The sequence below is a fragment of the Contarinia nasturtii genome, unplaced genomic scaffold (assembly GCF_009176525.2).
Source record: "Contarinia nasturtii isolate CC-2019 unplaced genomic scaffold, AAFC_CNas_1.1 Cnas_scaffold_533, whole genome shotgun sequence".
Classification (NCBI taxonomy): domain Eukaryota; kingdom Metazoa; phylum Arthropoda; class Insecta; order Diptera; family Cecidomyiidae; genus Contarinia; species Contarinia nasturtii.
The window spans coordinates 1,411,350-1,436,300 of record NW_022197885.1 but is presented as its reverse complement, the minus strand read 5'-3'; the positions used below and the strand labels follow the sequence as shown (position 1 = coordinate 1,436,300).

Below are 24,951 nucleotides of genomic sequence, written 5' to 3'. Positions count from 1 at the left end.
GAATGGGTATAAAAACGAAAAATTGCAAAAAAATAAAACAAAATGAGTTTTTTTTTATTTATTTGTCGATTATAATAGATAATTCTGATTTATTTAAATTTCATCATTTGAATTATTTTGTATTTTTTTTTGTGTGTGTGTATGTGTTGTTGTTGATGCATTGATATTTCGTGTACAGGCGAGAAAAAAAAGAACATAAATATACCAATAAAACAATACTTTAATATCTAGAATCGTAGTTTAACCTTAAATTTTAATCTTAGATTTTGACCAAAAGAAAAATGAATTATTTTGTTGCGGTTGTGTGGAGTTTTGTGGCGGATGCTGTTTTGATCGTATGTTGTTCACACTGAGTGCTCCGCACAGTATTTGGCGAATTTTCTATGTTTTAAGTTGGTTTATTTTCTTTTTTTTAGCTTAACACATACAGATGCGTGTCATTTGTAAATTGTTCATTTGCAGAAAATTCAGTTATGGTATTAAAAATAAATTGTTCCGCTTAGCAGTGAAAATTTTGGACTTAGCGTTTTTTTTTTGTTTCGTTTTAAATTTAATTTCTTTTTAAAATGAACAACAAAAGAAGACACAGTTTCAAAAAAATAATAATAAAGAGAACATTATTGATTTGTATTTGTTTTTTTTTTCGTTCTAACTTTCGTAAAATTACATTTCATAAATAAAATGAGGATTAAATTCTCTAAAAACAGATGTGTGTATTATAAATGAAACGGACAGAGAAAATAAAAGTTTGATGGAAATAAGAAAAAATATAACTTCGAATAATTAAAAAAAATTGCATTAATAATAGTATTTCATAGGAATAAAATGGTTTTCTCGATTGTTTTCATTTATGTGTAGGTGTGTGTATGTTTTTAAATATTCACTTCAAATTAATTTAGAGTTTTCCTTTTTTTTTGCTACATTAACAATATCTTTTTTGCGTAGTTTTCATAAAATTCAAAACAAATTTTTTTTAAAATTTCTAAAGCTGGATCGCAACGCAAGGCTCATGTTTTTTTTTGTTTGTTGTTGTTTAGTTATTAAATTTTAAGACAGAAAATATCATAGTTTTTCTCGTGTTTTGTTTTGTCTGTAATTGAGTGTGTCAGTGTATAAATGTTGTGTGCTCGAGGGACGATGAATTTGAATATTTTGTTTAACTGAAAATAAATGACAAAAAAGAGAGAAAGAAATTTGGAATCGGTCAAAAATAATTCGTTTGGAATTTGTTGTTTTTTTAAAAATAATTTTGAATAGGTTTGAAACTGAATGAAATTGCCAATTTGTAAACACCAATTTAATACACTTCTTTTATACAAACTGAATGAGAAAAAAAACACATTGTAAAAGAGACATAACACCAGAAATGATAAGAAACTCAAATATACCAAAAAATAAATAAAATTAAAAATACATCAACCATAGTTTGTGAGCTTGTGTTTCTGTGCGGATATTTTCATGTGAAACTACTGTTTGTCATTAGAAAAAAAAGGTAACATAAGAATTCGTTAAATTTTTTTGTGTTATTTGAACTTTTGTTAATAAATAAACGGTAATCTCTTTGAACAACAGCAATAGAACAAAAGTTTACATGAAAATAAACCATTGTGAATTGTGTTGTTCATACTAAATCCATGCTCATTTTTTTTTGTTAAGTGTTAAATGCAAAACATAAATGTAAGCTATTTTTTCATTTCAGAGAGTCTGGTTTTTAAAAAAAAAGATTCGCCACCGCGCGGTACTCATGCAAATAAACTCATCATGCGATCTAACATCACTGAAAGAAGAACAAATTGTCAACATCAATACTAGTGAACTACATTCTAATGATTGATATTTCCCATTTCCATTACAATTGTTTATCCATTTCCACTACGTTCCTTATCACTAAAGTCATTCGGTCATCGAATGTCAATGTAAAACAGTGTTATTAATCTCCAATGCATAGACGAATGCCTGAATTGGAAACGTTGACACTTTGTTCGCTTGATCCAAAACTAATAATTCGGGTTCGTAAACATGAATATAAACTTAAATTTATATAGAACATTTACTATTTTTTAACTACTTTCCATAATACAGAAAGGACGACATAAAATAATGATAATAGATGTTTGTTAAAAAGGAAATTTTGAAAAGATAGGAAAATCAAAAGTTTAAAAGGTGCTTAAGCTAACTAAATACGGTAAAAGACATCATGCTATGCATTAAACAGTTTTATCGGTTGTGTTATGTGTGTCACTGTTTTTGGCTTTCAATTTTTTTTTACTTTACTTTTCACAATAATTATATATCTTAGTGACTTGTGAGAGAGTGTTTCTCGTGGTGTGATGTTTATTTTCACAAGCACATTACGTGTGTATGTGTTCAATTGAGTTTATACTCTTTTTTTGTTGTTGTTATTTGTTAAATTGGTTTTGCTTGTAGAAATATGCAATATCAGAATTATATGCAAAAATGAAAATTGGCTGATTTTTTTTTGATATCGTTAATGTTTTTTTTGGAGGAGATATTTACTTTTTCTTCAGCGTAAAGAATGATTTCTTTTTGGTCTCATCTTTTTGCTGATGTGATGATGCGGGCAATGTCTGTGAACGGCTTTCGCTACCCGATGCAGTTTGACATTGTGCCTTCAATGCGGCCACCCATTGGTGTAATTCGGCATCATCGTGGGCTTGTAACAAAAATTCGCTGCCATTGACGAACCTACGGACACAAAATGAAAAGTTTATCAATTAAATGGAAAACTCAAACGAAACACATTATCGAACATATGAAATTTTATGGTTGAATATCATTTCGATATCGATAGTTAATTCATACAAAAACTTACTTTATTCTGAACACATGTTTTCGTTTCTTATAATCGTTGGCTACATCAACACTTGCGCCATCCAATATGAGTGGTAGCTCACCACGGAACGTTGTTTCTGGCAAAGCTTTTGATGCTTTTTGATCTTTGAAGAATGTCAAACGTGAGTTACGTGCCACCACATAAACCTGTTTCAAGAGGAAATTGAGTCATAAATGAAATTTTCCGCATTTTACGAAGTAAACAACGATTGAACTGAGCGCATCAAATTCTCTACTTTTACACATACTAGACAATATGACAGACTCAGTTCAGCTGTTGCTTTATCAAAAAAGGTCTTGATATTTACCTTATCCCATGAACGGTTAGCTGCTTTCTTGGTCGTACTTTCCCAATCGTGTTTACGAACTAAAACACCTTCAACGCCACTGGCATCGCCTTGTGCACCTATACCCACGAGTATAAATTAAATTTGTATTAAAAATTGAATCAATTTAAATTTTACATTAATTTTGCAATAAAATAAACATAAATTTGCGCAATAAAAATAAAATCAAGTTTTCGTTTTCGTACAGAAAAAGTATGCAATATAAAAAAAAGCGGAAACATGAACTGGAAAAATGTCCACTTCGAAAATTGGAAATCATTGATAAAATGAGAATCAAAACTGTGTTTTTGTGTATATATATAAATATTGTCCCCGTTTTGTTGGTGTTTTGTTCAGCTGCAATAAAGAAAGAGTCCTTAACACTGGGAGAAAAGATTTAAATTCGAAAAAATGTATCGGGCGATAAACAATGTATAGCGAAACTATGATCGCTGCATGCAATTAGATAAACGTCCACTAAAAATAACTAATTTGTTATGAACATTCGAATATGTATGATTGATTCAACGTATCTAGTATAATAAATTTGATTCTGATCGTCCAAATGAGGCCCACATGAATGAATAATGTCAAAATATTTCATTTGAAAACTTCCCCCAAATTAAAGTAATTGTACTGCAATCTATGCTAAATGACACGTAGTTCGATTTGATTTTTTTTTTGTTTCTGATTTGTGTTACCTTCTTCATCGTACTCAAGCTCAATGTTGCGTGAAGTGCCGCGTTTCCATCGAAAACTACGGAATGGACTTTTTGATCGTTCACCAGAACGGCGGCCAATTTTCAATGAACCACCGCTACCCGGTGTGTGTGAAGATGATCCAGATGCAAATGGAGTTGAACGTCTCGAATCGAATCCACCCTCTGAATGATTGCGTGTATGTGTGTATGTGTTTATTTTGTTTTCGTTCAATTGTTTGTTTGTATGTTTTAATTAAACCAGTTTGATAAATGTGTAACCATGTTTATCGTTATATTTGGTTTGAACACCAAGCAATATGTTGATGAATTTGCAAAATATAGAATTCGATTTCATTAAATGACAATTTTTTTGGTCGTATAATAAATATTTGTTATTATTTGAAGGAAATAAGCAGAAAAATGAAAATTTATATTTATACCCCCACTGCCCACGGCCCACATTATTTTGAATGAAAATTGAGTTAACTAATAAAATGTACATCTAGTTAAGGTGAGATATAAAGTGCGAAATACCCTGAATGTGCATATTCTAATTTATAATATGTGTTGTTGTTAATGTCTTAATTAATACTGGCGACATCGCCATTATCATGAGTTTGTTATATGTCTTAGCCCATGACCCGATTGATACTTAATTAAATATAATGATTTATGTATGAATGATCAAAACACCATCAAATGGGAACACACAGTGTGATACTTCAAACAAAAGACAGTGATTGAGAGAGAAAAAGAGACTGGGAAAAAATGAGAGCGAAAATTACAGAGATAACGAGCAATGATGAACCAAAGAACTCAAGAGAACCATGTATATGCGTTTGTACATAAATTTGCGTATAAAATTGTCTATCTAGTGCCATAAAATAAATTCCAAAAGTGTTTGTTTGTGTATGCAATTTATCACCAAAAATGTATAGTTAATACCTTGAGAGCTAGTTCCTTCGGCCACGGGTGAAACAGTTGTAACAGCAACTGTTCCGTTTTTGTTTTGTTTTAATTTTGAATTTTGATCAATTACGCGGATTTTGTTCGACAAAGAGTCAATTTTCAAGATGTGTTTATGTGTATGTGGATATATGTGTAAATGTACAAGCGAGATTTTCGATCAAGTGTTTAAAGAGGTTGGCAGCATGAAAAAATGAATTCCAATATACCAGAGTTAGTTTTGAATTTTTACCAATAGAAAAAATTATTTTCATCAAACATTTATTTATCAAAAAAGATCAGTAAGGTCTGACTGTGAGATGAATAAAAATGTTGTATTTGAAATAACAATGTGTATGCGAAAGAATTCGACCCTTAAACCAAATCTGTTATTCCGTTTCACACGGAAAAAATTCCAAAAAAGAAGAATGTTTGCAAACACACGAAATGGTGATGGAAAGATAGATGAATGGAAATGTGATAAATTTACCGGATTCACGTGCTGGCGATCCTGGAGCATCATGTGAGTCTCTTGATTCAGCCAAACGGGCAGCTTCGGCTTGTGCTTCTGCAGCGGCACGTTCCTCTTGTTCCTGTTGAATTCTCTTACGTTCAGCCTCTTCGGCTGCATCTTGACGCCTTTTAATTTCTTTGAGCTCAAACTAAACGATAAAAAAAATTGGATTTAAAAATATGCTCTTGTATCTCATCAAGATGAATCACTCACTGTAGTCAATCGGCGCAAAGCAATGAAACGTTCCTCTTGGGCAGCTGCTGATTTTTCAAATGCTTCATGTTTCTTAATCAAATTCTCAACTTCATCTATTGTGTGTCCCAATTCGGATGACATAAGGTATGGTTCTTGGGCAATAAGCCATGCTTCTGCAACTGCTGCATCGCGTGCAAATTGATACACTTCCAAAACTGTTGGCAAAACATTTCAAAATCGATTGGAATCAATAACAAAAATTGGTTTCTTGAAATATTTTTATTTTTAACTTACTGAGTTGCAGATTTTCCCATCGTTCCTCCCATCGGTCGAGTAATGCACTTCGGCTGCTGGTCAATTGAAGCAAACGATCTTTAATATCTGAAGATGCATAATGATTTCTAGCCAAAAGTTCCTTGCCGAGTGACAAGCAGGCCGAAAAATTGTCTTCTCTTGTATCGATTTCGGCTTTCAAACTTTGATGATTGTTCATCAACAATTCAACACCAGACACATCACGTGGTTTTTCTGATGTATTCATTTGACGCACAACATCTTCCATCCAGAGCATAAGTGTGCGCACCATATTAAAGAATTTAAAGAGATCGCCGGTATCGGATAGTTTTTGTTTACGTGTTTCGCACAATCCCTGTAGATTGGCCCAGGCTTGTAACACTTCTTGTTCGCGATTTGTGATTTCCTTGGCTTTGTCGCCAGCATAGGCGGCTTGCAATTTAATCGATTCCTCTTGAATTTGTTGCACTTGTGAATAGAGTGTGAGTAGATCTTGAATGAAATTGTTGTGTTTACGTTGTAATGCGGATACGGTGCCTGCATCACGGCCCAATTCATCGGATACACCGTGTTGTTTTTCAACGATGCGACCCAATACGTCTTTGCAATCGTGGAAGAATTTATGCAATTCGCGTGATGCAACGAGCATTTGTGAACGGGTATCGATGAGTTCCAATAGATCTTGCCATGATTCGTTTAAACCTAAAAATAAAATCACAATTTAAAATTAAATTATTGTTGTTAAATTTGAATGTGAATAAAACAAATGTTGCATACCGTCTTTCCATTCGGCGATAGTAGCACTGTCGGAGTGACCAGCATGGATCAAATCATCAGCAACGCCGTTTGCACGTGCAACACGTTCGCCACCAACAGTGGCTGTATCCTTGGCGAATTCCTTGAAACGTTCCCACAACAATGTGACATGATCGTAGTCCTGGCCCAATTCTTGTGATGCGGCCACAAGTTCGCGCTCGGCAATCCATTGTTCCAAATCTTCAACTTCACGGTTAAGCATGAACAATTGCAATGCTTCATCGAGCCGTGCACGACGTTCACCGGCCAAATCTTTCAAACCAGCATACAATTTATCCAATTGTGATTGTTTAACGTTAACAGCGTCGGTATTTGGAATGCCATCGGCGATCAATTGACGTGCAGTTTCGCCAAGCGTACGAATTGTTTCGGCATAATCTTCAACCGATTGTTCCAAGTTTTCGTGTTTTTTCATCAAATTTTGTGCGGTAATTTCATCTTTACCACGATCTTCGACCATCATGTACAATTCTTGTTCGCTCATCCATGCTTCCGCTTCGGCCGCATCGAAGAAGTATTGTTGTACCCGTTCGGATTGATCGAGTTTCTTGCGTCGTTCATCAACGGCATCTTTGAGTGCTTGCCACTTTTGGGTGAGCTCTTTGATAAGTTCAGCGAATTTCGGTGAATCTTCATGACCTTCGTCGATCAATTTTTGGCCATTATTGCAAATTGTATTGATGAGTGGTTCGTGATTATCGATTTCGGTGGCCAATGTATGATTCTTTTTCTTCAATACATTTACATTGAACAATGAATTACCAAATTCGTCCGATTCGACGACCGGCAATTTTTCGTTGATCCATAGCTTTTCATCTTCAACATCGCGCACAAATTGATAGGCTTCTTTCTTCTTTTCCAATTGCTTTTGACGCTCCAATAATGGTGCTTTGATTTGCTCGAAACGTGTGGTAACGGCTGTCTTCTTTTGAATGATTGGCTCATGTTGTTCGGGTGGTATGGTTTTCTTCAAGAATTCAGTTTGTTTTTCCATCTCTTGGACTTGACGCGTCTTAATTTCCATTTGATGTTGAATCGTTTGTTGTTTTTGCATTAAAATATTGACAGATGTCAAATCATTGCCGGTGTCAGCGCTGATAATTTGTTTCTCCAAATCGGTGATATACGAATCAATGTCGTCACATGTTTGATGAACCAACACTTCACGATTGGCATCGAACAATAGAGCGCCTTTGTCTTTTGTATTTTTCTCCAAATCTTCAAACGATTTTGATAAATCCTTCAATTTTGGCTCAATGATCTCTTTGAATTCGGGCTTCTCAGTCATGAGCTCTTTAGCTGCTTGTTCAGCATCATGCAAACGTTGTTTATTCGCCGCAATTTCGGCTTCGAATGCTTGATGACGTGTCCATTTCGAGTGAATTGTTTTTGCGCTGCGGTATGTTTCATCTTCGGAAATGATGTATTTCTCTTGTACCTAGAAAAGTATCGCAAAAGAAAAGAAAAGAAATAATTTAAAATAATCGAAAAAGAATCAATAAGAAAGAAATTCTCTCGTACCCATTCGGTGAGCTCTTCCAAATCTTGCAGGAATTCATGCAGTTTAACTTGATTCTTGAGTTTTTCATGTTGATCAAGTGCATGTCCACGATTCGAATCACGACGTTCGTTCACATTTAGAGCGCGTTTATTTATCTTGTCGGCATCATAATGTTCCTTTTCAACCAAGGTGTCAGCAACTTGAACGATTTGATTTATTTTATCGTCGTTTGCATCCATTGTGGTCATAAATGCTTCGTGACGTTTCAATTGATTTTCGGCTTGTTCCAAATTGACCGGAGTATCGTCTTTGCTGAGGAAGTGCTCTTGTTGACTCAATAAAACTTCAGCTTGACGAGCATCACGATTGAATAATTGAGCGTCCAAACTTTGTGACAGCAAGACTTGACGATTCTCCCACATTTGTTGCAATTCCTCCCATCCATCTTTCAATGCCTTCAAACGTTCACGCAAGAACATGTATTGTGGATCTTCATTTTGTGTTGGATCCGATGTCAAACGTTCACCATATTCCATCATATTCTTATAGTCATCGGTGTAGTTATCGATTTCTTCGCGTATGCTCTGGTGTTGATTGAGTAATTTTTCGGCTTCAGGCAATGAATCTGGTGGATCTTCGGATGCAACATCGGTTTGTGTTTTGGTCAACCACGCTTGGAAATGATCCAAATCGCGTAAGAAACGATGCAAATCGCCGGCTTCTTCAAGTTTCGAATCACGTTCCTTCAACATATGTGTCAATTGTTCCCAAATCAATGTAATTTGTGCAATACGCTCACGAATAATAGCCGCTTCTTCTGGATGTTCGCCTTCAATTGCATCGGCTTCCTTTTCCAATGCATTGAGTTTGGCTTGAATGGCAGCCAAATCACGTTCCATACCGCTGAGACGACGTTGCAATGTCATCACACCAGTCAAATCCATTTGAAGATTATCGGTTTCTGTGAGAATACGTTTCTTATCTTCAATCCATGAAATTGTTTCACGGCACTCAATATAGAACGTTTGTACACCATGGGCTGAATTAAGTTCGTCGCGCTTAGCATCGGCTTTGTCGCGCAAACGTGACCATTCTTCGTTCAAATGCTTTTGTCGTTCGGTAATTTGTTCGGAATTTGGATGATCAACGCTGCTGAATTGATTCAATAATTGATGTGCCAACTGATTAACAACAGCAACACGAGATGCATTCGCATTCATTTCCTTGTCAAAGCCATCGTAACGATGTTTCAATATTTCAACATCTTCAATATCTTTGCCAGGTGTCATTGTGTCCAACATTTTCTCTTTTTCGCTAATCCATTGTTCAACACCGTCAGCCTCTGACATCAATTTATACAAGCTCAATGCATCCAACAAACGAAGTTTACGCAATTTCGATAATTCCATAAGTTGTTTGTAACGTTCATCGATCGATGTAAGACGTTCGGATACATGTCGTTGTTCTTCATCGGTAAGTGTAAGACCTTCGGCTTGTTTATGCAATTGGTCGATGGTTTCAGCATAGTTTTTAAGTTCTTCGGCAACATCCTTGTGTTTTTTCAACAATGAATGGGCATGTGATTCATCTTTACCAACATCTTCTGATGACACCAAACGTAATTCGTCCAACATCCATTGATCAATGTCATCGGCATCGGCAAACAATTGGAAGTAACCGACGGCATTTTCCAAACGTTGACGACGGTATTTCGTTAAATCCAGCAAATGATTCCACATTGCCAAAATTTCTTTGAGCCGCTCCTTGATACGTTCGGCACCAAAGTGACCTTCACTAATGAGTTCATCCCCAACGCGAGCAACTGATTGCAATTGTGCATCGTGTGATTGAATTTCCGATTCGAGTATTTTATGTTTTGACAATAGCAAATTAATGGTGGTCAAATCATGGCCAATGTCTTCGGTCGAAACGATTTGCTCCTTTTCTTTGATCCAATTCTCTTCATCGGCTGTATCCCAATAGAATTGCCACAATTTCCGGCTCTCTTCAAGGCGTGAACGACGTTCAACGGCCAATCGAACCAGTTCAGCGTATGCATCTTCCAATTGTTGAACGCGATCAACAATGATAGCCAAGTCACATGGTTTATATCCTTCAGCATCATCGCCCAAGAATCGCTGTGAATTTTGAACGACGCTCTTCACACGTTCGCCCAATACATTAATATCAGCCTCAACCAATGCATGTTTCTGCAATAAATCTTCGACGCCCATCAAATGTTTGCCATAATCGTCGGTCAATAAACGTTGTTTGATCTCTTCCATATTGTCCAAAATGTAGAGCATCTCTTGGAAATTTTGTTGCAATTGAAGCGACATTTCCAAACGCAATCGTCGTGCACGAAGCAATTCCAACAAATAATTCCACAAACGGAGTACATTGTCTTTGCGCGCTTTAATACGATCCATATCATGATAACGTTCCGATTCTAATTCGTCGGACACAGCAACGACGGCTTGAACACGTTCTTCATATGCAAAGATATCAGTTTCAATTGCTTCGTGTTTCTTGGCGGCTGCTTCAACGGCGGCCAAATCAAAGCCGAAATTATCTTGGCTAACAAGTCGTTGATTTTCCGATAGCCAGGTCTCTCGCATCGATGCTTTACGATTGAAACGGGCCGCAAGTTGTTCGAGTTTCTCTTGACGAATTAATTCTTCGCGCAATGCCAATTCACGTTCATGTTCGGCTTTTTCCAAACGTTCCCACGCTTTGTTGATGTCAGAAATCATTCGTCCCTCTTTTGGTGTGTACGGTTTCTGATTGTTGGCTCTCATCTTTGATTGTAATGTGAACAAAAGCACTTCCAAATTACCTTTTTCAACGAATTTCGGTGGTTTTTCAACGGTACGATAGTTTGCAAATTGTGACAGTTGCTGTTGTACACCGCTCAATGAATTGGAAAACTCACGATCGCCCAACGAAATGATCGTTGTTTCAATCCAATTCAATAGATCACTGGTGAAGCCTTCATAATCGTTGATCATTTTATCATTTTCCATTGCAATGCCAACGACTTTTCCAATACGTTTGCCCTGTACGGTTTCTTGCTTCATTTTACTGAAGTAATGATAGTAGGTGACAACATAGGTAATAATTGATTTCTCGTCAGGATGTTCGACACACACATCTTCGGCGTCAAGCAATTTGGTGAGACCCAATTTATCTTCGGCCACGTCAAATGCATTATTCAAATTATGTATTGCATTATTTTTCGTTAATTTTTCAAATTGAATTAAATCGGGACGATGCTTGTGTATAATTGCATTGAATGCTAAACCATCGCGCCATGATGTTGTGAAATTGCGCACATTCACATTTTGATAGCCGGCAGTTTTCATTTGACACCACAATAGTAGCGCGTCTTTGGCTGATTTTGTCTCCTTGTTATCGACCTCTTCGATTGTGATGTCTTGAATTTGGAATCGCAGGATAATGGTCCAAATCAGACCCAAATTCAAACTTGGATTACCGTCGACAATATCATGCGAACCAATATTTTCTAAATGAACACGTTGTTCACGCAAAAATTGCAATGCTTTATCTACATTTTCCAAACAATGTATACGCATTTTGCCTTTTGTCGGTTTTGGAAGACGTTCGCCTGACAATACTTCCAACAATTTTATCAAATGTTTACCGTCGCGCATATCCACGTACAAATCACCAATGCGTGAATTTACACGCACCAAATGCGAATTCACCCATTTTGTGAAGGTTTTCTTTTGTACTGTTTCACGTTCCTCTGTTCGATGTGGATGAAAGCAGCAATTATAAACATAAAAAAAAAAGAATGAAACGAAAGAAGAAAAAAACGAAAACAACATTGAGTTAGAATTTCAGGCACAAAACACTGATTTTGATAAGAATATTATTGGAAATAAAGTGCAAAGTACAAATATATTCTTTTCGATTGCTTACCTGCCAACGCCTTAATACGTGATCGTTCGAAAAGACGTGAGCTTGAATTGCCGCCATCGTATTCGTATTCATCAATATATTCGCTGCCGGGTCCCTGGCTGGGATCCCAACGCACCACAGATATATCGGTCGTCATTTTGTCGGTGTGATTTTCAGTGTGTTATTTTTTTTTTGCTTATTTTCGTACTTAAAAATGTGTGTATTAGTTCATAGGCAGTTTATGCTGCTGCAATCTGAAAGGGACGAAAAGGAAATGAGAAAACGAACACATTAGTTATTGCACAGGAAATGAATACATTGTCAATATACGATGACTAGAGAAAAGTTGAACAAAAAAAATCTCATTTTCCGTTCTCACTCAGTATGAAAACACCATCGTCAAACAATGACAAAATTTACATAAAATCAATATAATTCATCACGCAAGCAAAAAGAAAACAATCCTTGCCAAAGTCGTCTGTGTCAAAGCATTTTTGGTCTTATTAGCTTGGCGCCGCAACACCACTTCAATCCGATTTTACATTGTGCCACTTTATTTCAGATAACATTTTGCTTCATCGCACACATTGTGGTACATTTAAATTATACAAAACATGTCAGCACATATTGAATTCTATCAAATTCTATCGCATTGAAACCATTTCCATATATTCAAATTGTGTCACACAAGCACACAAAACATGACAATGAATGGTGCAACACTGTACAAATTGTAGGTGGAATTCTATTTGTTCGCTGAAGCATTTCGAAAATAACTGTTTATTGTAGATTAAAGGTCATAGCATTTAATTGAAAAATATTTTCAATACAGAGATTTTGATTCGAATCAGGGTTTGACATAATGCAATGTAAATTCGATTTATCGATCGAAAGAGAATGCACGAAAAACGATCTTGAAAAAAGTAAGCGATCAACACATTCAAAAGAGGAAAAGAAAGAGTAACAAACAAACACATTTGAATTGGGCTGAAAATAGCTACTCAAAAATAAACGAAAAATGTCGCTTCTCAGTCACTGATTAGATGGAATGTTTGCTTTCTCACGTAATTTTATTGCATATGCTTGATGCATCCACACGAAACAAACAACGATAAACTGGCAATAAAGATAGTTTTAAAACCGTTTGGTGCAATTTGAACGTGTCTGTGTGCAAGTAGACAGTTTTTACATTAACCTACCATAATCAATAGAGATTTTCTGCTTTAAACGATCGCGAAAGAGTTAGAGAGAGAAACATGACTTTATATCATTGCCGCTAATTCCTGTGAATTGCATACCACTAAATCAATGACAGTCCGGTAATTAATCAAAAGGAAAATTCAATGTACGACAGATAAACACACGTTTGACGTTATGTTCATGTATCGATTTTACATTTTGCTGATATACGTGAAGGTCTTCGCTTTGTCACGATTAATGGCGGAAAAAATGCGGCTTACATAATTCACACTATTATCTCTCGCAAAATCTATACCTTTGCTTATTATCTTTATTGGTATTAGTCAACATTATCGTATTTTTCTTGCAAAAGTTGGCCATAAAATTCTGACACAATTCATATTCGCCCGAATACATCGACGCTACAAAGTTGATCGCCAACTGTGTAACGTTCTGAAAAAATAAAAAAATTGAGATCGAAATGTTATTTTTGCGACAGTAAAATGTCGCAAACGCGTCACATATGCGTGATTCATTTGTTTTAAAATGGAAAATGATCAAAAATCAAATTGAACGTCTCAAAAGACGAATGACCGTTTCAATTGGCCTATCAATTACTCAATATTAGAATAGAACATGCACGCCCTTTTTTTAATTTTCTAAGTCGACTGATATTGCCAATTTGTCAACGAGAAATTGTTTCAGTTTCAATGATTGTCAGCTTTTGAGTGATTGTACAACGTAATTAGATACTCTTATTGTGTTGCGGGCTCGCGTCATGACCTTTCAAATCATTATTCATTTCTTTTTCGTGTTTCTTTCGAGCGTTGTTTTTAACAGAGCAAAAACTGTGAGAAGTCATTAAGTAGCAAATTTAGCGGAGAATCTGTTAATCATCTGCACAAACTTGTGCTCGAACACACAGAACAGTGCATCATTTTTTTAACGATGTGATCAAAATTTAAGTGTGAATAAAAAAGTGATTGTCATAATGGGCATTTGTTGATTAATTCAATTTTCTGAGTTTATTGCATCCGCAAGAGAAAAAGCGATGAATTCATTGATTGTTTATATCGCAGTTTTTTAATCTTCAAATTGCAAATATCTATTTTAATGGCATGCAAATTATGAGCGAATTTTATTGCCATTGTGCTGCACAATTTTACAGTTATTGCTTCGTGTTCGAAAACGATTTTCGCGAGGAAATTATTTGAATAATCAAATGCGAAAACAAAAAAAAAATATGCAGCAAATGTTGATTGTTGAGAGTGCAAGATAAAGCAATTTTATTCAATAGATTGGCGTCGGTTCGTTCCTCTCTGTCGATGTCGACTTTAAAAATAGATCAATTGAATTTCCGGCTGATGCAGCCACACACAACTTTCGATATTATTACAAAACACCATGAACTCCATCTCACTCTATTCCGCCTTCCCTCTCGCTCTTTCTGTCTCTCATACACTGTTTCGCTCCCTATCTCATTGTTTTTCACCATTGAATGACGAAACAAGCAAGAATTTCTTGAAAAACAAAATAAAATGCATTTTTTTCTAGTTGTCGGAAAGTGCCAATCCAATCAAAAATTGTATTTAATTAGTGGCAGAGCGATAAATAAAGATAGAAAGAGAAAATAAAACATGTTCAACATTGAAAAAGAAATTTATTTTCTACGAAGACGAATAGGTCAACATTCATGATGTGTGCAACAATGTTCAATTTGCTTCGCTCTCTAAATAAGCAATAAACCAACCAAAACCAAAAACCCACAAACTCTTTCGCATCGTGTGTGTGTGTGTCTGTGTGGTTTATTTCATTGTATTTATCGCAAACCATCGCGAAAGCATCGTACACACAATGAAGATCTGCTCAAGAAAATTGCATATTTTATAAAACAAGATAATCATACACAAAAAAAAAAAAACAGATTAAATACGTTTGCCGCATAAAAGATTTATGAATGAGGAGCCACACAAATACAAATATCAAAATGAATATTTTATATTTGATGGGGCGTTGTCTACAAACTGCAATGCAAGCGGCAATCAATTGTTTACACTTTATGCAGAAACACTTTTTTTCAATGTGGAAACGATTAAGTGAATCCTTAATCGCTTCAGAATGTAAATAAGAATGGCACGAAAAAAAAGAAGAAAAATGATGTTCGCATTCGAGTTGCTATCACATTTCACAAAACGATTTTATCATCGAATCGGACTCTTTTTTCGCCTTATTTTGTTTGACTTGAATTATTCCAATGTGTTTCTCGGAATAGCACACACTATAGGCATGGAATCTATATTTAAATAATGACTGAATTCTTTGGTGCCACGACATACACACACTCAACGAGATATGATAAAGTTGTTTGACCATTTTTACAATGAGCTCATATAACTTAGCGTGTGATGGTTTGTTTTTTCTTTGAAAATGCATATACTACTCATTCGTTTCAGTATCGATGCAATATTCAATTGAAAAAAAAGTGCGGGTTTCAAGCACCTCGTATATCAAATAACTTGAGGAAAAGTGTTCGAGTGCGTTTGCATGAATCGGTATTGTAAACATGTTGGTCGCCAACACATATATTTAATCAATTTACTAAAATAATAACATGATAGTCGAGTACTCGGTGTTTTTATCGGCTTCCAGTGCTTATCACCTACATACCCAAAAAGGCAACAAAAAAAACAAGAGCATTTATAGCAATTTGTTGGCATTTTCAAGCGGGAAAATATAGATGAGTCAATCACCTGTTGTTACCAATTTAAGTCAAACGAACCAAAATAAATAAAAACACATCTCCCTCGAAACGTACATTTAAAAATAATAGCAAATCCATTAAAACATCATAAGCCAATCAAATGATTGCTTTTAATAAACAGCTTCCGACTAACAACTTTTAGCTCTCTAATCGATTTTGATTTAATTTTTTTTCTCGTTACATTTGAAACGTTTGAAATATGTAAAATAGATAGATTTTTGGGTGGTAAAGTAAACAAAAACAGAAAACAACATCACTGAATATGTAATGAATTTGGACGAACCGATATGCTTCGAACTCAACATGCGTAGCAGATATGCTATGTATACATATGCTGTAAAGATGATATTGAACAGAAATGTACGCGTATCGAGTCAACAATAATTGCGCAAGCTTATTGACCACAAAATTCAGATACATACAGAAACACTCATCACTCATACTTTTATCGTGTTTTCCGTATATGGAATTTTTGCTCAAAACATATACATTCACTCACACTCTCTCAGCAAAAATTCAATAACAAATCGGTGAATTCAGAAATGCTGGAGAAGCAAAAATATTTCGGCATTGTCATTGAGTGAGATAATCACATTGAGTGGAATGATGTCATACTCCACACGGAATTCGATTGACATCAACAATATTACGTGAATACTGAGTAAGAAAAAAAATAATGTCGATTCTCGTTTAATGATCAATATTTGGCGCCTGGACAAAATCGATAAATGGCAATAAAATCGATTTTTGCAGAAATACAATAGCGAAAAGCAACGAAATGAACGAAGGTGTTTTATTGGTAGTTCATGTGATGAACCAAATAATTGGCGTCAAACGAACTGCTACGATTTAAACGCCTTCATTTCTTCGAAAGACAATGTTGAAAAAATTACGGCTCAATAAAAAAAACATAAAACTGGGTCAAAGAAACGAGCAAACTATCATTTACCGTTATAAAATTATAAAATGAAATTTTCTTGTAGAAGGGAAACATATAACTTGTGAGTTGAGACGAAACATTATATATCAATTGATTCCCTTATGCTTCAATGTGCCCGTGCGCTTCTTTTTTTTAATGTTGTCGTAAACTGAGGTGATTTATATTGCTTGTTTTATTGTCAATTCACTTTTCAACCGCATCTTGGTTGTGCTAATGAGATTTCGTGACATTGTTCCGGTTTTCATATTTTTCCTCCGGCCATTTTAAGCGGTTCATGCATTTTGCCAATTTCAGTGCAGGTACTTTCAACCTCACGACTTTTGGCACAATTCTGCAAAGCTTAAGTTTTATTCCATGGTGTGTTTCTGTGAATTTCTAGCAACTCAAAACCAGAGATATTCGCACGACAGATGAAACATTATTTCATGAACACACGAAGCGGAACAAATCCAAATAGTAGCTTGATTACTAGTCTCTTGTTTGTGTTTTTTCTCTCACTCGGTTCAATGTTTGTCCAAATTATAATCGTATTACCGTGGTCTCTGTTTCTAACAGCGTGATTACGTGATACATCATTATACATTTTGCTGCAGCACAATTGTCGGCGTGCTGTCGTTGGCAAGCAATGGTTAACAACACACGAAAAACAAAAAAAAGATATAGGATAGATATCGTAATAAAAAAAATGTAAAGTACGTTTGATTCGTATTGGTACAGCAATTTTTTTTGAAACATTGTTTTTTTGTTTCGTTTTCAATTCTATTATTCTTCTCATTGTTATTTTAAGTTGTGTTGGTGCAAAGTTTGTTTGTGTTGAAAATATTGAAATTTTGGAATGTTATCGTTGATGCGTGTCATACCGTAGTTTTAATGCAAATCGAAATATATTCGTGTTTCGATTCTTTCAACCGAAAATTAATTCTGAGGTCGAAACGGCGACAGAAAAGCAATCGAAAAATATTCAAAGCATTGCTCACATTTGAAGAGGGTGTTCAAAAACATCCGAAAACGAATATTTAATTTTTATTTAACAAATCGAACTTGACCCATCATCTAGCAAATAGTCACGAATCTATTACGTCTACATTACACATTTACAAGCCGAGAAAATCATTCGTTAAATTATCCATAGTTCAAATGAAAAAAAAAAAAACTTATTTTGATTATTGTTGCGGTCAAACGGACACACACATAGTCGTGTTGTATGAATCGATTCAAATGAATATCGCATGTGTATGGGTAAAATGCGTGTGCTGTCGCATAAATAACACACCGTCACCATTAACAATAACACCAACAACTACAAAACTATATATTCACCGAATTCTACATTTATAGCCATTAGCGAACGTGTCGTGTGGTTTTCATTTAGTTCTGGGCGTGGAACGACGAGCAAGAGAATACGATAGAGAATCGAGGCTCAAATAATTGTGTTAGTAAAGCCATATGTGATGATAGTGTTTTAAACACACGGCTGACGCATAACAGATAGTTCTGGCTTCAATTTTTTCTTTATTTTTATTTATTGCTGTTTATGTTTTTGCTTCTATTGTTTTTTTTTTTTTCAAAAGTAATTTGTCGGTATCATATGTCACTGCAGCTGACTCGGTGTGCAAAGAATTTGCAATCGATAAGTTGTCGTGAAACAAAACGTCGAACAAAATAAAATGAAAATGAAACTTTGCATGTTTATTTCATGATTGCATCATCATCATCATCATCATCTATATCCAAACGCCACAATTTAATGCGTTTGTATTTGCGAATTAGCTAAATATAATTATGAATTTAAATTTAGACCTGATGTGGTGTGTTTTTTTCTTTCTACTCTTTACAATCATCAATGTCGGTTATTGTGATATTTCAACACATACATCGCGTGTTAAGATCCATTTTGACAGAAAAGAAGAGATTCATTCACCGGAATTCATAGTGGAACAAATGAATGCAGAAAATGATTTGGTCGTCAAGAAAATCAGCATTGAAGCACTCTCAGAAAATCAATAAAAGAGTTTTTCTTTGTCAATAATGGGGCCACAGCAATGGCGTACAGAGACATATACTATATTGAAGAGGATTCACAAAGTTTTACCGCATTACAATTATGTATACTACTATGATGAAATGAATTCACTAGATACATAAACAAAACGGTCAGTCAAACCGAACATTTCATAAACATAATCGAAGTTCTCTTTTATTTGAAATAGAAAAAAAACGAGAATAATTGACGAAAACAAATAACTCAACGGTTTCTTCAATTTCATTTGTACTGGACGATGAAATCAAATGCATACAATTGTGTAATAATGTCGTTTAAATTAAAGAAACAACAAATTGTCGAGTCAAAAACGGGAAATGAAGTAAACTATCGAAAAGTACAGAGAAAATGAACATTTTTTCACGAACAATGGAATGGAATAAAAATTGATACATGTTAACATTACACGAGATCGAAAATATATAGCAAACCGTTCTGTCGTTGATTTGATTTTTGTTGCGGTATAATTTGCGGACCATACATATGTAACAGCACAACTTGCGAATTCTCGCATTGACTCTTCAAACTAAAAGCAATTCATTCGTGTCGAAGCCTTTTCACAGTTTTGATCGAAAACCGTTTGTTCTGTTTTTTTTTTGCTTCTCCCATTGATTGTTTTGTATAGTGTCTGTTTCAATGTCACAAAAGAACTATGATATTGTCATTAGCAACCGGAATATTTGAATAAGCAAAATTACTTTTCACCAGACTCTAATGAAGATTGTCAGATCAGGTAGAAAGAATTCTGTTTGACACGTGCAAAATGTCAACTTTTGGCATTTGAATAACTGGCAAAACAATGCGACCTAAATCGTCATCCGGGTATAAAAATGGAACCACTTTTTTTTTACTATTCCGTTAGATCTCATTTTAATAAAATATTTTTACAAAACTATTCTATAGTTTGTGACACGTTTGTCAACTGCATCTTTTTGCTGGAAACGAAATATGAAAACGAAAGAAAATGTACTGACACGTTTGAATTCTTGAAAACTCAATAATGATTTTTAATTCATGCTTAAGTCTCTGATGGCGAATCAGTGATATTTTGTATTCCATAAGCATTTTTGTTATGTCACTAGAAAATGTAATAAGAGAAATTACATTTTTATGCCAGACCATCGCCAAAGTACGGGAAATAAAGAAAACGCATGCCAAGAATAGTAAAGCAATAAATATACTAATTGCTGAACGAAGCTAAAGCGCGAGAACGATTTGTGTATGTGTATGCGACACAATCGTCGACGAGTATTAATAAAATACAAGCAAGAACAAAAAACAAATATCAAGTAGAAAGAGAGAATGTAAGTGTGGTTTTTTATTCTTAGTAAGCGAACATGAACTCAAAACTATGTTCGCCGCATTGTTTTCGCGTCTGTACTTGCCGCACTTTCTACACACAAAAAAAGAAACATACACACACTGGCAAAGAGAGAAGGAAAAGCGAATGAACGAAAGAGCTGTTGATTTGAGTTTAGAACATGCATTTAAAGTCTGTTCAGTACGTCAATAGATACCATACACGTAGACCCTTTAGCAAAGAACCTTTTTTTTTCTTGTAAAACAATTGCGATGAGAGAATGCCGTATTGAAGATAGTTTGAACTGTTGAGCGAGAATATGAGGCGCGCGCGAGTTAAAACTACACAAAAGGCTGTAACAAGAAATGAAGTAATATACACTGCATATTCAATTCGGTTGAAAATACGGTAAAAAAGAACGTAATGTATAGTGTATGTAATATTCAGCTCTCGTGCTATGTCGTGTGTACGGTCTTATTCTTTCATTTCTCTTCGGTTCGGTGTACGCAATCATTGCGCAAGCGCTGCGACTACCATACTCCGTCTCTGTATGGCAACATCATATCAAATATATACTGTATAAATTTAGACATAGAATTTATATTTTAATAAAATTGAATTTCTCTTCCTCTATCTTTCTACGCTCTGTATACACGAAAGACGAACAAAAATAGACATTCCAAGAAGAAATTTGCTCTATTGACATGGATGGTGGCGTTACAGCCGAATCTACATTGTCGCATCATTGAAAATGTAGTGTAAATCAATTGCAGGTGCTAAGGTGCTAATTAGCTAGCAACTTGCATTCTTTTTTCACTTTGTTTTCATTTCGCATACCGTCGAAGGGTTGACATTGAGTCGAAATGTTATATTGGTCAAACAGTTGTTGGTCTTCTTCTTCATTTCACTTTCAATCCAATACTTAATTTATATTCACAAAAAAGAGTGGCAATAAGTAGATGGGGACAAAAACTCATTTCATGAATGAAGCTTCATTCAAACAAATAACTTTTTTTGATTGCAATTGATGACCGCTCGTTTAAACAGCACATACACGCACATCTAACATACAAATAGCGATGATCTAATCGCAAATTTTTTTTTCTATTTTTCATGTGATCATTTTGAGGGTGAAAAAACGAGATAGATGTATTCACGATAGATTCAAATGGTGAGATAAAAACGCGATTTCCAATTGAAACTTCCTTCAAAATTATTTAGATCAATTAGATGCTACAATACACCGTTCATTTAAACAATACTCCATCTACATTTGGATTCACTGTGTATTCAATTCGTGTGGCTGTTTTTTTGTCTCTGGCAAAATCGAAACAGCAATACAATAACAAAAAAAAAATGTATGGAGATGTTAAACATTCAATTGATCTGATTCGAAATGCTAGCCACCCGCAAAACTAATCGAACACTTATGCCGATTCGAATCGACAAGAGCAATGAAATCAATCATATTTCTTCAATTTGCGTAAATTAATTGAGCCATAAATTTTACGCAATGAACGTATTTTCAAGTGATTCGATTTAAATTAGATTCACCACATATTTCTGAGGGTTTATTTTTGGACATTGTGGTTTTTGCATGGTTCGCGTAATTTTTTTTTTTTTTTTTTTGTATTTTGTGCTGGACTAATTTTTATTTACGACTATATCTGTTGTTGATTATTTTTTTTATTTCACGTGATAATATGATCGGTTTGTCGCTTTGATGATGAGGAAATGCCGAAAAAGCGCGATAATTACATTGAATTGTATGTAGAGTAGACACACCTAAACAGTGGCACGTCAGCAAAATTTAGTTGTATGAAAGTGAATTAGATAATCGGTTGAATTTGAGACAAGAAACAGCGACGACCGTCCAACAAAAACATATCGCCAGTTGACGATAAAGCACATATTTGTACGCTACAAACATTTTTTTTTTGAAAAGAGAATTAATTCATTGCAAGGCTTCTCAATTATTTATATTTATCTTATCAGAGTGAAGAAGATTACCGCATTGCATGAACGTAAACCTTTTTTCAAATCCATTTTTAAAATTGATTTTTTTCTTCACATAAACATTTTGTCGTTTTCAAATTGTATTTGACTCATGTTATTGATTTTTCTGTGCATGTTTTTTTTTCGCTTGAAAATGAGAAACATATTTATGAAGTTTTAAGCAATCAGTACATTTGTCCATGACGCTTCTAATTGGAATTGAATCAAAGTCAGGCGAATAAATGCTCATCTGTATGTGAATTAAATCACCGAATCATATTGGATTATGATGTGAGGTAATTCTATATGGGAATAGAGCGAATAAAAAGTCACACAGTGAATAAGCCGCCATTGTTGGAACACACAACAGGAATAGAGGAATACAAAAAAACACACGCACACCATTTCAATGGAAGAACCTTCAACAGAACTATACAAAAATCCATAGCTACTTTGCAGCATACACAAAACACGCACCATTCGCCAGTTTCCGTACACGCTTATTCTTCCAAATACACACACACATTTATATCAACTCTCTCGCTCTTTCTCTCTCTCATACACACACACATACGAACCATAGTCGATGAAACATTAAAACATTTTTTTTCTTCGGCATGAAAACTACGTAATTTTCTCTTTGGCATTTGGTGTTTTCCAGCCAACTTTGATGTTAATTATAAACTATTTTGGTTATGATATTTGATTTGTTCGGCGGTGTATACATGTTCGGAGTGTAGTCTAGCACCATATTCAGTATATTTCACCTCTGATGAAATGGCATGATTTCCATTAACTGGTTTATTTTTATTCAATCTTCTTTTTTGTTGTTTATTTCCATTCTGTGTGCTTTTCCAAATTTAGATAGAAAAAAAATATTTTCCGTATGCTCACCGTGGTTGTGTTATGTTGCCACACACGCACACTATACACAAAAAAATCACAATTAGAGTACTTCTTCTTATTATTTTTTTCACACAACAAAATCCAATTGTAACCACTGATTTTTCTGTTGACAAATTTCTTTTGCTCGTTTTTTTTTTGGTCGATTCTTATTCCAATTCGATCTATATGCACTTAAATATCTATATATTTCATAAAAATCCAAGTTTTCGGCGGAATTATTTTGGAACGGTTTGTTTGTTGGTCTTTTTATTTAATTTCACATACTCAGTAAAATTTCTGAATTTTTTTCTTTCGTACACCGAAAAATTCTACGCCCGTTCGTGTTGTTCGTGTACTCGGTATTATTGCAAGAGTGGAAAAAAAACCTTTTTCATCTCTACATGGCAGTAACGATTGAGTTTTTTACTCAATATTGTGTACGCTTGCGTCTGTGGCAACCAATACAATCACATTTCCGAAACATAATTGCTTTCGAACAGTTTTACTTGGAAGTCCTCGGTGTTGAGCGCCATTTGTTTGTATGGTTGAGCAAATCACTCAAATGTTTGTCGATATGAATGTTCATGCAACATCGTATATTGAAAATATAAGCAAAAATGCGCTCAAATGTCATTTGAGTGATGTTTTGAATAGAAATCCATTTTCCATTGAAAATGTAATAATTTTGTCGGCAAATTTTTTATTTCCAAATTCATAGAGCATTGTATATCATAAAATTTAACATTTTTCACGGCATTTCATGGTTCGAGAATGATTTTTGTGCAATGATGGAACCGCTTGAAATAAGTATTATATGACCGAAAATGATGTCATTTCTTTTCTTTCTCCAATTCCAAAAAAAGTTCTCTATACGGTCAACATTGCCGATAGATTCACATACAGTATACGAATTATGATATTGCGGTGGTGTGAGTGTGAAAAAAAAGTTATGTTGACATAGTTCTATCTCATTTTGTCATGTGCCGCTGTAAAGCAGTATGGGTGCGGTTTTCGCATTCACACTTCCACCATTGTAAACATTTCATACACACACACACACACACATACATACACATTCAAAGACGAAGACAAATATTTTTTTCCCGTCTTTCTGAACCAGAAACTCTTACCAAAACGAATATTTCAATAAACACAAATTTACCGTTTATAAAATAAAATCGCTGACTCTTTTCAATCGGCTTCAATAAATCTTTTTCCTCGATGATTGCTTTTTATTTTTCTCTTTTAATCTTAAATCGATATTCAGTTTTTGATCACTTCTTCTCTTTTTTTTCTTCAATAAATCGCTTTCTTTCTGTTTCTTGAAATTGTTCACTTCTATGTACAGTTTTGCGATGACACACACAGCACGTACGGCTCACTTGACAAAACATACACACAATACTGAATCATTTTATATTCATAGTGTTTCAAGCGACCAAAAACCGTATTCGGTTACACTCATTTGTATAAATGTCATGCAACGAATTGTCGGTCTATCTTTTATTTCATTCACTCACAGTGAACTGATCGCGAACATACACGATTTCGATTTTCGCTGTTGGCCAAACTGTTATACATTTATTTTGAATGAGATTCGAACAGAGCGAACTTTGAATTGAAACCACCGAATTTGAAGATATTTTTATAAAATAAGAAGAAGAATTGATTCGAAAGTTTTTGAATTGAATCGAAAATCAATTTTATGATGAATTTTTCACAATTGAAAATATTTTTGTGAACTTTTAATTAATTAATATAGATATTTCATAACATTTCTTTCA

At 34.6% G+C, this 24,951-nt stretch overlaps 1 protein-coding gene across 5 annotated transcripts; it reads right to left on the bottom strand.

Annotated features, from left to right (window-relative positions):
- Window positions 1-200: 200 nt before the first annotated feature.
- LOC116339670 (spectrin beta chain) lies at window positions 201-24,581 on the bottom strand. Of its 5 annotated transcripts, none has more exons than XM_031765688.1 (12): window positions 24,330-24,581; window positions 12,088-12,320; window positions 8,166-11,911; window positions 6,606-8,082; window positions 5,829-6,530; window positions 5,553-5,749; window positions 5,316-5,487; window positions 4,826-4,873; window positions 3,162-3,259; window positions 2,834-3,000; window positions 2,518-2,706; window positions 201-1,160 (listed from the first exon to the last, which is right to left on the bottom strand). In XM_031765688.1, the coding sequence occupies exons 2-12, from the start codon at window positions 12,221-12,223 to the stop codon at window positions 1,157-1,159; spliced, it is 6,936 nt and encodes a 2,311-aa protein (XP_031621548.1). In that variant the 5' UTR covers window positions 12,224-12,320; window positions 24,330-24,581; the 3' UTR covers window positions 201-1,156. The 5 variants fall into 5 exon arrangements, with proteins under 5 accessions (XP_031621548.1, XP_031621546.1, XP_031621547.1 ...); XM_031765686.1 differs by lacking the exon at window positions 4,826-4,873 and adding an exon at window positions 3,881-4,063; XM_031765687.1 differs by lacking the exons at window positions 4,826-4,873; window positions 24,330-24,581 and adding exons at window positions 3,881-4,063; window positions 23,177-23,551.
- Window positions 24,582-24,951: the final 370 nt, after the last annotated feature.

Bases quoted from the DNA above. Each gene is read 5' to 3' on its own strand.
- LOC116339670 (XM_031765686.1), bottom strand. From the start codon at position 12,223: ATGACGACCGATATATCTGTGGTGCGTTGGGATCCCAGCCAGGGACCC. The intron at 11,912-12,087 runs GTAAGCAATCGA...CACATCGAACAG, and splicing joins ACGTATTAAGGCGTTGGCAG to AGGAACGTGAAACAGTACAA. The intron at 4,064-5,315 runs GTAAATTTATCA...GCAATCATTCAG, and splicing joins ATCGCCAGCACGTGAATCCG to AGGGTGGATTCGATTCGAGA.